Below are 12,862 nucleotides of genomic sequence, written 5' to 3'. Positions count from 1 at the left end.
TCATAACTTATTCGATCAAGACTTACAGAAATAGCTAATATTATATATCTTTCTATTCTCGAATTGTAAAATATTTTATGTTGTAAAAAGTTATATCTGGCCAAAAAAAAAATTTGCATTTGTTATTAATACACAGTAAGAGTGGCATTGGTTCGAATATCAGTACTAGAGCTGCCAACCAAGATGTTAAAATCGCCCGGTTCGACCACGTACTTCAACCTAATGTCCCACAAGCCCAGGTCGGCAAGCTTGATCGGGATCCTAACCGGCATGGATTGACCCGCCGGAATCACAACCTTGGCAAAACCTTTCAATTGCCGGTTTGGTACGACTACGGACGAGACAAGGTCCTGCACGTACAACTGCACTACTTCGGCGCCGTCCCTGGTCGATTTATTCGTTACGGTAACGGTCGCGGTCACGATGGTGTGCTTGCTTGCTGATACGCGAGTTTTGCTGAGCGTGACATTGCCGTACGCGAACGACGCGTATGACTTGCCGTAGCCGAATTCGTACAAAGGAAGGGGCGAGTTCAGCACGTACTGATGACCGAATTGCAAACTGCCGTTCGCGTAAGCGTGACCGGCGTCGGCGGAACGGCCAGAGTTGAGATAGTCATAGTACACGGGCGTGGTACCAATGTCGAACGGAAACGCGACTGATAGTTTGCCGCTCGGGTTAACGTCGCCAAACAGCACGTCAGCTAATGCGTTACCGCCTTGCTCGGATGGGTAAAACTGTTGTACGAGTGCTGAGGCCTGGTCCGAGATCCATGCTTCCGTAATTGGCTTTCCGGATGAAAACACAACCACGGTCGGCTTGCCCGTGTTGATAATAGCCCTGACTAAATGTGGCATGGCACCGACCAGGTTAAGCGATGAAACATCAACGTGTTCACCCGTGGTCGCGTTCAGGCCCTGCCAAAGCTCGACCTGATCGCGCGACCAGGTGCCAACCACGACGACCGCCACGTCAGCTGCTTCAGCGGCTGCCACGGCTTCGGCGAACCCGGATTCGTCCGTCGACCAGCGCTGACAGCCCTGCGTGTACGTGACTCGGCCAGTGGATGCAGCGGAAATACCGTCGAACGGGGTAACACCTCGGTATTGGCTCGCATTCACAACATAATCGCCATACTATATAAAAAGTTTAGGCAATGTTGGAAAAAAAAAAGAGAAAAAAAAAAACTTACGTTGACATAACCATGGGCCATGGGACCAATCACGGCAATGTTTGCGGTCTTGGATAACGGCAAAACTTTGTTTTTGTTTTCCAAAAGCACGATTGATTCAGCGTCCAACTGGCGGGCCAGCGAGACGCTTTGGTGCGTGTGAATCAATGACGGCCACTGGCTCGCATTAGCAGCCAGGTACGGGTTTTCAAACAATCCGACGGCAAACTTGGCACGCAGTACGCGCTCAACCGCCTTATTCACGGTTTGGATTGAAACCTTACCAAATTTGACGAGTTCAGGAAGCGTGAGAAAGTTGAACGAGCCACTGCCCATTTCGACATCATTTCCAGCTGGCAAAATCTATAAAAACCAAAGTTAAATATATATATTAATAAATATATATAATTATATATGAAACTTACCAGCTGAGCAGCTGCTTGCTTGTCAATGGGATTGGATTCGCAAAGGTGGAAAGTGTTGCATACTCGGTCGGTAGCTCCGGCATCGCTAATCACATAGTACTGGTAATCCCACTCGTCTCGCAAGATTTCAGTCAAAACATGATGATCAACAACAAGTGGCACGCCGTCATATGAATTATACGACGACATGACACTCAGCGCACCGGCATCGATAATGGCACGCTTGAAAGGCGGCAGGTACGTGGTGCGGAGTTCGCGTTCGCCGCCGTGCACGGGACCGGTGTTAAGACCCTGCTCCGGAGATGCAAACGCGGCAAAATGCTTAACCATGGCGCTGACGTTTTTAGATTGCAAGCCCTTGACGTAGCTGTAGCCGAGTTCGCCGGCCAAATAGCCATCCTCGCCGAAGGTCTCTTCCACGCGACCGTAACGAAGCTCACGAGCCAAATCAACAATCGGTGCCTGGAATGCGGAATCAGAAACAACGACTTTTTTTTTTAAAAAAAAGGGAAAAATTTAGCATACAAAAATTTGATTTACACCGAGAGCTTTGGCTTCCTGAGCAATGACTCCGGCCATGCGCTCGACCAGCTGCGGATTCCATGAGCAACTATGGGCAATTGGCTGCAAGGAATGATAATTAGCATTCGATACACATCACGAACTAAAACATCTCAAAAAAGAAGCTCCTACCGAGTTAAAGATGGTGGCGTTGGAAATGAGAAACCCATGGATGCCTTCAGACTGAACAAACGCTGGAATGCCTAGCGTGGTGTTTTGGACCAGATAGTCCTGGCCGATTTTGATTCCCTCGGCCAGCCAGGGGTAGGGCATAGGATAACTGTATAAGTTAATGCAAATGCAGCGCGATAAGCAAAGAGGGCAAGGGCTATTATAATTTGGCTTACCCGGCGTAGAATTGACTGGCCTTGGATTTCATGTTTTGCACCAACCCGGTCCGGTTAAACACGTTCGTGGTGGTGTTGATCCAGTTGGAGATATCGCCTTGCACCAATTGGGCGATTTTTTCATCCAGCGTCATGCGAGACAGCAGATCGCTGACCCGGTCGTCGATGCTGGCGTGAGGATTTTTGTATACGGGCACGGGCACGGGTGTATGGGGATTCAGTGAGGCCGCGGTCACGCCGGATAGCAAGCATAGCAAGCATATCAATGCCAAAAATGCGCATAGGAACCTCATGTTTCTTGTTCAGTAAAGTGTCTGTCTGTCTGTGTGTCTGTCTGTCCTCTCACCGTCCACCTACCTCTCGATCTCGATCTACATATATATGTTTTTTTTTTTTTTTTTTTTACCTACTTGATTGATATCACATCTCACATTTTGTAATTACCTTCACGCTACTAATCGTATTGTGCGGGGTGTGGGATGTATAAGGCCAACGAAGCCGCGAAGAACCTGGCTGGCTGTCCGTGCCAATTCAGCCGTCGGAAGCCGGGCAATCCCGTGAGTAATGTATAACGTAATACGATTTGCGGAACCTTTCTCGGCCCCTTTCGGTGCGATCGCGCAGCGTGCGGCGGCGGGGTTAAAGTTGTCGCGCGCAAACCTTGTTTCCCCGGCCGTGATCTCGGACGCGCCCCTGAATCTTTTAACAGCTATACAATGGCAATGGCGTGCCCCGCGGACAGTATTGTCATCAGCCCTCTTCACGGCTTCGGTTGTTGTTCCTTTTAACCAGCTCAATTAACCATCCCCCGCCGTGACTCGGGCAGGTGTTCGTGTCCATAAAACCGTGCAGTCGGTCACCATCTCCCCATCTCCCCATTCCACCGCCCACACTCCGCAATGGCCGCCACTGCAGCAACCGCAGACGCAAACATTTTGGAAAAGCAAAACTTGGACCATGTTGAATACGACAACAATCTTGCCACGGCTTACACGGGCAAAAACCTGGTTGAGGACAGTAAAGATTACGATGATATTGAGCACCAATTGACTCCCCGCGAGGCTCTCAAGTTATACCCCAAGGCCATTGCCTGGTCATTGATCATCTCCCTCACGGTTGTCATGGAGGGCTACGACATGAATCTGATTGGCAATTTCTACGCTTACGACACGTTCAAGGCAAAATATGGCGAGTACCACGCCGGCACCGGCTATCAAGTCACGGCTCCGTGGCAGGCTGCGCTTTCAAACGGCCCCACGATTGGCACGTTTATTGGTGGCCTGATTAACGGTTACGTGTCTACCAGGTTTGGCCACAGGCGAGTTCTTATCGTGTCGCTAGTTTTTATGGCTGCGTTTATTTTCATCACTTTTTTCGCTCCCACTGTCCAGGTTTTGTTTGTGGGTGAGTTGCTGTGTGGCATTCCCTGGGGCATCTTTGCCACGATTGGTCCCGCCTATGCATCCGAGGTTTGCCCCATGGTCCTCCGCGGTTACTTGACCAGTTACATCAACATGTGCTGGGCAATTGGCCAACTCATCAGTGCCGGTGTGTTGCAAGGATTGCAAAGTCGAACTGATGAATGGGGTTACAGGATTCCGTTTGCCGTTCAATGGGTCTGGCCTTTGCCGATCTTGGTTGCGGTCTTGTTCGCTCCCGAATCACCTTGGTGGCTCGTTCGAACCGGAAGGTTAGCTGATGCTGAACGGTCGGTTTCTCGTCTGAGTTCCAAAAACGCGCCTTCGACGGCCCGGCAAACTGTGGCCATGATGGTTCATACAAATAAATTGGAATTAGAAATCGAAACCAGCCAGTCATACCTTGCTTGCTTTAAAGGTACTGACTTACGACGAACCGAGATTGCATGCTTTATCATGGCTGGCCAGGTCATGTCCGGTACCACGTTTGCCTACAGTCCGACATATTTTTTCACCTTGGCCGGCTTAAGTGCTGGGGATGCTTACAAGATGAATTTGGGCGGCACCGGTGTTGCGTTCTGCGGAACCGTTTTCTCTTGGTTTGTCATGACCCGATTTGGTCGTCGGTCAATTTACGTTGGCGGCATGACAATCATGTTTGCTTTATTGCTGCTCATTGGCTTCTTAGCCATCCCCAAAAATCAATCCGGCGTGATTTGGGGCCAGGCAGCCATTTGCTTTCTTTGGCTCGCCACTTATTCCAGCACGGTTGGGCCGATAGGTTGGACGATTCCGGCCGAAATCTCTTCCACTCGTCTTCGTCAAAACTCGGTCGTGCTTGCCCGCAATTTTTATTATATTATTCAAATTATCGCAAACGTGATTGAACCTTACATGATTAACCCGACCGAAGGTGACTGGAAGGGCAAGACTGCATTTTTTTGGGCCGGCACGGCTTTCGTTACCGTTGTTTGGGCATACTTTAGGCTTCCAGAATCTAAGGGACGAACCTATGCTGAATTGGATATCATGTTTCATAATCATGTTTCGGCAAGGAAGTTTAACGACTACGTGGTTGATCCTTACAGTTCTGATAAGCCGTTGGATCAAGTCGGAAGGGATAAGGAGGGTAAAGCTACTTGAATGCTTTAAATATCCGTATATTATAGTAATGTAATTTTAAATATTTAATGAAGTCTTTCTTTTTTTACCAATTTAATTTGAATGTTGGTTTTGCATTGGAAACTCTATGAAAAAAAAAAAAAAAAAAAAAACTACCGCTTACGGTTAGGGTTGACCTTTTCGTCTTTTCCCCAGAAAACTTTGAACCCCCGCGTTTCATTTTCCAACTGCAAGCTCGTTCACGACTTCATGTGTTATCAATGGTGAACAATGCCAGTTCAGCTCACCGAGCTTGTGATGGATGCTACGTGAGAAAAATTAGATGCGATGGCGAAAACGAGAACTCGAGTTGCGGTCCTTGCCAACGAGCCAAGATTTCGTGCACGTATACGCATGTCCGCAAGATCGGCGGCCCACGCAGGCCGAAACAGAAAACACTCAAAGCAATAGCGGATACAAGCAGAGCTATCACGGTTGTTTCACCACCACCGAGCTTGTTATTGTCATCGTCGTCATCGTCATCGTCATCGTCAAGCACGATAATTGATCTCGAACAGCTCAAGCCAATAATCGATGCCTACGGCGAGAAGCTGAAACTGGTATGGCCCGTTGTGGACATAACGATGCTGTATGCCAGATTATCAGATCCGTACCCGACCAATGAAATTTACGCTTTGGTTACAGCAATCGCTGCAGCCACGATATCGCAACTTCATTTGCCTGAATCCGCACCAGTGACCGCGAATCATTTAGTTTCGGAAGTCATGAGAGCGAAAGCACTGATGCCGGTGGTTACGGTTAACACCATTCTGACTTCATATTTTTTGCATACTTATTTCAGTAACGAGAGGAATAACTCGAGTGCGTTCATGAGCCTACGGGAAGCAGTATCCGGACTTCATGCGTTAGGCTTGCACCGGGAAGACACGTATTTAATGATGACGCCTGGCCAAGAGCAACGCATGAGAAAATTATATTACATGATGATCGTGACAGAACGCGGATATTCCTTGCAATATGAAATGCCGGTAATATTGGAACCGAGCATCGGCTTGCCCTCATTGGATGGCATCCAAGACCAAAACGAGCGCGTGTTCATGACTGGGTTTTTGAATTTGATTCATTTATTTTTAAAGCCAGACAAGAACACAATCGATACCTGGAAACGACCTGATCACGCCTGCATGGAAAACATTCAACGAACAGTCGAACAGGTCATGCAGATCAACCCATTGTTGCTTGCCCACGAGTCTCAAAAAGTTGACATTTTTGTGACCCAACGGTGGATGCAAATCCTGACCTGGCAACTTGCAGTGTTGAAAGGTAACGGTAATGTTTCGATAGATTTTCCCGCATCGGCGGTAAAAAATATTATGGAAATCGGCATGACGGTTGATATCGAAGCATTTGAAGCGCATGGCCCTGAAATGGTAACTCAAACTTGCTATTTTATTTTCATTTTTTTTTTTCCTTCTAACTTGTACTAAATTAGAAATTTAAGCTTTATGAAATATCGAGCGCGCTGGCTGACGTCGTGCTTTGTTCTCCGCAAGCTAGTCATGATCGAAATCCGATAATAAGCACGTCTAGAGACTTGTTGCATCATTTCATATTATTCATTTCATCGTTGAAATCGACCGAACCTCGTGCGCGGGACAGAATTTTCGGCAAGTTGCTTAAAGCCGTGAACAGCCATTCCGTGTCGAACGATTTTCTGCTGGCATATGATGAATGTTATGAAAACAATCATCGCGAAACAGTCAGGGTAATGCAATTGTTGGATAGTATTTAAAAGTGTAAGTAGTTATGTAAGTATATTTGTTTGGCAAAGGAGTTACTCTGTTTTATATTATTTTTTTTTCAGTTTTGGGCTACGTTCAATTTCTTACTATCTAATTTTAATGAATTTATTTGGTTTTTTTCTTTAATTGAGAGAATATGACTTGACTGAATTTGCTTAAACGTTCCAAACGTTTTTTCATGATGATAAATTGACGTGTAATTAGTTTATTGAGACGCTATATGCTGGCAAGTAAAAATAAATATAAATCACGTGTCTAGAGATGGAGAATATAACTGTGTAATCAAGGTTGCCGTTTGATTTAGTTAGCGGGTTCCGTGGGTAAGGGCGTAATTTTGTAGTAAAAACAAAAGTCCGGTCCCCGGCATCAGAAGCAGAGCTTTTCGTTCTGTAGTTAGTCGCACAAACTGCAAATCTCATGATTATGTAATAATAGTCGACTTTTTTTCAAAATTATTTTCAACATTTTTATTTTCCACTTAGAGTTTTTTACTTGCTCAATTTTTTTTTAATTTTTTTTTTAATTTATTTTCTATTTTTTTATGTAATTAATGAGTTTTTTATCACGACAATATTTCTTTTTAAAAATATTTTGGATTTTTTTTTTTTTTTTAAATTGTTTTAAATTTTTATTTTTCACTTAAGTAATGTAACTTTTATTTTTCCTCATTTTTTTTTTGACTCAGTTACATTAGATTTTGTGTAATGAAATAACTAATAATTTAATGATGGAGGAAAATAAAGTTTCAAATTTTTTAATTTCATTCATTTTGTGTAACTTGAATTTGCCCTATATGTTCCTATATTAGACTTTACTAAAATCAAATATTATAACCCATTGTCTAATTTTCGATGATGAATGAATTTTATCAGCAAATATATATGTACAGTAAGTACTAAAAACCTCTAACCAGGCTTTATCCAGCCACGCTCAGCCTAACACAGCCCAACAACACATGTTGTTTTACCACCATACTTTGAGTAATTCAAAAATTATTAAAATTGCAAATTATTATAATATACAAAAAATCAATTGCAACATTTGTTTGAAATAAAAATGTGCAAGCATCAAACTGGCACATAAAGGATTATCATCGCACAACAATTTGTAATCCTTTCACCAAAAAGACCGTAGAGTTAGAGAAGGATGTTGAGACTGATAAATACAAATGTCCTAACTGTCCCCTACCAATTGAAAAAGTTGTTCGAAGTGGTTGACGTCATACGGTTAAAGGTTGCACCAGGAAGCCAAATGGTAATGACATTGGTATAGCAGAGCTGTCTGAGGAAATAGTTCACGACTTTATTCTTGAAGGTTTGTTCAAAATTGCTTGTCTAAATATTAAGTTGATTTTTAATAGAAACCACTGTATTAGTTCAAGATGTCACCGACATTAAAGACACTGTCACCATACCAAATGATAATATTAATTCATCTTCGCAAATAAACAGTGCTCATCCTGGTTAGTTTTTCTTTCATTTTCAAGCAACTGTTATTAATGCAACATAGATTTTAATATCATGGATCATTTTCAAATTAATCAAAGGTGGAAATTCGCCATCTGCACAAAATGCAAAGTTATTGTATGTCCTAAAAACGTCATTTCACATTTTAAAGATCTACATGCAGATGTCAATACTTTAGATGATCATGATTTTGTCAAAAATCATTTTAGAAATGTGGTCAAACTATATACACAACGTTCAAAACGAAAGCTCTCTGCGAACTATTGAACCTCCGATTAAAGCTTTTCAAGAATGTTTGTATAAAGCATACGAAACTGCTCAAGGTTCCTCAATAATAACACCGTCTGGGTTACTCGACCTTTCTCTTCAATATGAACCTCCTTCAACAGGATCATACGCCTAATATTACACATCTCAGCGTTCTGCATTGTCAACTGGCTCATATTCGCCACTTATTTTTACAGAAATTCTCACGTCCTATAAGTTATTTGCACCAAAGGATATCTTAGAAGCAGGTGGTTTGCTATACAAACGGTCAGTATCATCCTTAAAATCAAAAGCTTCCGCCGAGCATGTTTTTCAATCACCGAGTAGTCAATATCAATCCACAGAAATTGAAAAGCGACATCTTCGAGGAGCGAGCTCTTTTCCACCTTCCAAATCAAATGTCAATATAACAGGCTATTCTGATTTAGATGCGACTAGTAGAAGCAGAACAGCTGCTTTACCTAATAGACACTTTTTGATCAAGACTGTCAGGGATGTCTTGAACATGGGTGTAACTTTGTATCATGTGGAAAATGATCTTATTTTGAAATTTTTTAAGGTAGAGTCGGTTAGAACATCGAGATTGTCTAGCGTTATCATGGCGAACCCATCAAAAAGGTTAAGTATCGGATCTCGACCATTATCAGCTTAGTTTCAATCCTTAAGACACAGTTCGGGAGCCGATTTACAAATTTTTGAATATAAATCAGCACAACCATTGGCGATTAACGTTGTCACCAAAAATGGTTCACTAAATTGACTATTGGATGTTTTAGTAATCGGAATAGAAGAGTTTAGTACGCGAATTGGTGCAGAAGATGTGTTCTCCTTGCAAAAATTTGGACAGATTGTTTTCAAGATGAACATGGACATATTCACATCCACTTTTTTGCAACTTTTAGAAGTTTTTGCACGGCCGACAGATTACTGGATGCATTAAGAAAACGTTTCTTAGGAGCACGATCTGTGGCTGCCAGCTGATTGAATAATGACAATAAGTCGATGAACTTTTATTCCCAGATTGGGACTCAGTGATAACAGACAATGAAGATATTGATTGGGAAATGATGGCAAAGATTCAAATTGGTATCTTAGAAGCATGCAATCTGTGGATTTCTGAGTACTATTCAGATTTTTTAAACGACATTAGACTGCGGGATTCCTTTTTGGAGTTTTTACGAGATGTTGACGCTGAAGATATTGCGTGGCATAAGCGCATAGAAAATTATAATTCTTTGAAAGAACATGCAGAATCGATAGGGTCCTTGTTACGCAAGCTCAGGAAATTGTTTGCAAGGCGATCATATCGGCCGGTCAAATTTACTCCAACACCTTCTTTTACAGAGCACCTTCACAAATAATTCCTGGACTGGATGAAGGCCAAATGCCTCTGCTGTGCGACATGGTCTAAGCGTCGTAGTTCTTTAGTCCCATTCCACAATTCGGTAGATCGAGTTGTGAGATCTATTGGTCGGAGTAACTCCGTATTCCACGTTCCAATAACAAAAGCCCAGCCAGTGTTGCAGTCGATAGCTGTTACCGTATAACGCGCCTGACGAGCTGTCGTTGGAAATGGCCCAATAGTATCAATACCCCACCGTTGAAATAGTGCAGGGACGGACAGGGGGTGTGCTGCGCGTGGTTCTGAACTTACCCTTTCCGTTAGTTGGCACGTCCTGCAATTTTTCAACACTTCTCCCGTAATTTCTTCTAAGCCTTCTACATAAAATTTCCTTTTTTGCTTCCTCGAACAACAATGTCTTCGCCACATGACCCAACTCCTCACGCTTCACTCTCATCCACTCCCTTGCTTCCTCTACCGTAATCTCTGGCAGGATGTATTACTTGTACTGCCAAACTGTTTAAGGGTTCGGTTGCTCCTTCCGACGTGCATCAGATTGAAAAACTTAAACAAATAATTTCTAGACTGGATGATAATAAACGAGAATCTGATGGTTCGTCGGAAATCATTCGCGATCGTTCAGCCCATGCATAGGATGGGTGGTCGAACGTATACTTGAGATTGTTTGTTACGTACCAAACATGTCTTTAGAGAAGCCGCAACTGATTAATTTTGACAAGCAAAGATATATATATAACTTTTTGTCGAATATAGTGGACTTGAGACCTTGGAAGAGAAGTAGCACCAATGGTTTAGCAGAGCTAGAAGCTGTATTGTCTCAAATTACGAACGATTTACAATTATTACGGTTTGATAAGCGAGCTGTTAAAGATGCTGCAATGAAGGAAACAAAAGAACGTGATTCAAAAAATTCCAAGAACACAAAAGTATTTACGTCATTGGTCATTAACGAGCTGGAAAAGTTTCGTCGTGATGCAAGGCAGCGTGATGTCTTAGATCGCCATTTTAGGGACCAATCGAAAGTTTTCAATAAAAATCGGTTACCTGCACAGCAAGAACGGAGGACAAGTAAGCCATCTAGGCTTGGGGGTTTACTACGCGCTGTAAGGCCACTGTCTATGGCATTTGGAGGAACAAATACGTCCCCTTCACCGGGTGACAAATCGATTCTCTCATATGATTTGCCTGATGTTACGACTGTCGAAACGAGGCATCGTCCTTCGGTCACTGTGAATCTTGCTACTGCTATTACTACTATTCCAGCGGCGACACGGGGAAATGGCATGTTTAAAATTGTGTGTGATGATGGGGCCGATTACCTTCTTCAAGCAACTAGTGAAGAGGATCTTGAGGAATGGGTTCGTTTATGTTCTGCTGTTAGGGCGTTATCTGTCTCACGGTCGCCATTTCTTACTGATGGATTGAATACTGTACCCATGGATGCAGCCACTAAGGGTATGTAACAAAGGTACACCTGTATTTTAATTGATGCTAATGCAGCGTAGTTTTTGGGATTCCGATTGCAAAAGTTTGTCAACGGGAGAATGAGCTTATTCCTCGAGTAGTGACTAAGTTGCTAACCGAGATCGAAGCGCGTGGGCTAGAAGAAGTCGGAATTTATCGAGTCCCAGGATCGCTTTCTAACATGAATGCGTTGAAAAATGCGTTTGATTCAGGTTTACCCGTTGACATGGACGATGATCGATGGTTTGATGTAAATACAATCGCGGGGGGCCTCAAGCTGTATCTTCGTGAATTGCCAGATTCTTTGTTGACAGCCGAGTTGTTTTCAGAATTCACGGCGATTGCAAAACTTTCCGAAGAAGGAGAACAGATTTTTGCGTTGGCTCAATCGACTCAGAAATTGCCTATTAACAATTATTTTTTGCTAAAACGCATTATCGAGCACTTGTAGATGTGAGTAGATATCTTTGGCGCAGTATATTTTGATTAACAGCTAATTGTTTATATACAGAATATCCGACCACGGAGATGTTAACAAGATGCATGCGATAAATCTTTCTATTGTATTTTCGATGAGTTTACTCCCGAACAATGATCCATTTGCGGCTAGTTCTGATCTGGGTGCGATTCAGACTATTTTGCGAACAATGATTTCTGCTCCATCACGTATTTTCTCTGATGATTTTATGCCTTCAAATCCGCAATCATTGTCAGGACTTGGTTTAAATCATGTAACAACCAAGGACGAAGACGTTGAATCTGGATTTGGGTGATTGACAATTGGAGGGTCCTCTGTTTTATTGGACAAGGAATCCTTGGAAAAACTTCCAGACAGGTCAGCATTTGAAGAAGTTCAAGAGATTGATCAAAAACGGAAAAGTATTCAGGAAATAAGCGTTTTTTAAAGCGCAAATTTTTTGTTTTCTTTCATTGAATGACTTTGCTTGGGGGGTGTATTTTTTGTTTTGTTTTAGGGTGCTTAATTATTGTTACGCAAGCTATAGATTAATGAATATATTATGAGGATAATATATACAAATTTAGTAAGGAAGTGGTTCTCCAAAACGCTTGGATAATATTAGTGAGCTGGCTAGGTAAAATGTCTATTCAATCACACTTACATCGATGAAAGAACCGGTCTTTGAAGGTGTCAATTCTGAAATTGTTTTCAAAACTGCAGATACGGACTCTTCTGGTGTCAACGGTGCGTTTTTTCCACCCAAATCTGTTTCAGAAATAATATTAGTTTAAAAAAAAAATTATAAGACACAACTCGCGTGCTATGTTTAATAACAATCTGCATACCAGTCTGAACCCAACCCGGGGCAAGAGCCACGACTGTGAAACCCTCGGATTGTCCGAATGCGTTGGCGTACTGTTTTGTCAACATGTTAACCGCAGTCTTGCTGATATCGTAAGCGGAAGTAGTGTGACCTTGCGACAATGCAAAGCTGCC

At 42.9% G+C, this 12,862-nt stretch overlaps 6 protein-coding genes across 6 annotated transcripts; 4 read left to right on the top strand and 2 right to left on the bottom strand.

Moving 5' to 3' along the window:
• Positions 1-125: 125 nt before the first annotated feature.
• On the bottom strand, positions 126-2,797 carry V1514DRAFT_320392 (periplasmic beta-glucosidase; the record flags this gene model as incomplete). The annotated part of the gene is made up of 6 exons (XM_066925996.1): positions 126-1,136; positions 1,193-1,534; positions 1,597-2,058; positions 2,122-2,220; positions 2,290-2,437; positions 2,505-2,797. The coding sequence occupies 6 exons, from the start codon at positions 2,795-2,797 to the stop codon at positions 126-128; spliced, it is 2,355 nt and encodes a 784-aa protein (XP_066782903.1).
• Positions 2,798-3,403: 606 nt separating this feature from the next.
• V1514DRAFT_281612 (general substrate transporter) lies at positions 3,404-5,065 on the top strand (the record flags this gene model as incomplete). Its single annotated transcript, XM_066925076.1, has 1 exon — positions 3,404-5,065. One exon carries the CDS (start codon positions 3,404-3,406, stop codon positions 5,063-5,065), a length of 1,662 nt encoding a protein of 553 aa, XP_066782902.1.
• Positions 5,066-5,281: 216 nt separating this feature from the next.
• On the top strand, positions 5,282-7,114 carry V1514DRAFT_331988 (uncharacterized protein). Its single transcript, XM_066927778.1, has 2 exons — positions 5,282-6,474; positions 6,537-7,114. The coding sequence occupies exons 1-2, from the start codon at positions 5,305-5,307 to the stop codon at positions 6,834-6,836; spliced, it is 1,470 nt and encodes a 489-aa protein (XP_066782901.1). The 5' UTR covers positions 5,282-5,304; the 3' UTR covers positions 6,837-7,114.
• Positions 7,115-7,992: 878 nt separating this feature from the next.
• On the top strand, positions 7,993-9,691 carry V1514DRAFT_357594 (uncharacterized protein; the record flags this gene model as incomplete). Its single annotated transcript, XM_066929664.1, has 6 exons — positions 7,993-8,100; positions 8,124-8,160; positions 8,222-8,308; positions 8,356-8,429; positions 8,491-8,635; positions 8,777-9,691. 6 exons carry the CDS (start codon positions 7,993-7,995, stop codon positions 9,229-9,231), a joined length of 906 nt encoding a protein of 301 aa, XP_066782900.1. The 3' UTR covers positions 9,232-9,691.
• An 865-nt stretch (positions 9,692-10,556) lies between these two features.
• Positions 10,557-12,624, top strand: V1514DRAFT_307704 (Rho GTPase activation protein). The gene is made up of 3 exons (XM_066925703.1): positions 10,557-11,341; positions 11,443-11,853; positions 11,918-12,624. The coding sequence occupies exons 1-3, from the start codon at positions 10,623-10,625 to the stop codon at positions 12,177-12,179; spliced, it is 1,392 nt and encodes a 463-aa protein (XP_066782899.1). The 5' UTR covers positions 10,557-10,622; the 3' UTR covers positions 12,180-12,624.
• V1514DRAFT_86216 (uncharacterized protein) lies at positions 12,348-12,862 on the bottom strand. The gene is made up of 3 exons (XM_066930162.1): positions 12,712-12,862; positions 12,528-12,631; positions 12,348-12,473 (listed from the first exon to the last, which is right to left on the bottom strand). The coding sequence occupies exons 1-3, from the start codon at positions 12,794-12,796 to the stop codon at positions 12,447-12,449; spliced, it is 216 nt and encodes a 71-aa protein (XP_066782898.1). The 5' UTR covers positions 12,797-12,862; the 3' UTR covers positions 12,348-12,446.

The sequence above is a fragment of the Lipomyces japonicus genome, assembly GCF_038497905.1.
Source record: "Lipomyces japonicus strain CBS 7319 unplaced genomic scaffold V1514scaffold_23, whole genome shotgun sequence".
Taxonomy (NCBI): domain Eukaryota; kingdom Fungi; phylum Ascomycota; class Lipomycetes; order Lipomycetales; family Lipomycetaceae; genus Lipomyces; species Lipomyces japonicus.
This window is presented reverse-complemented; position numbering and strand designations above follow the sequence as displayed.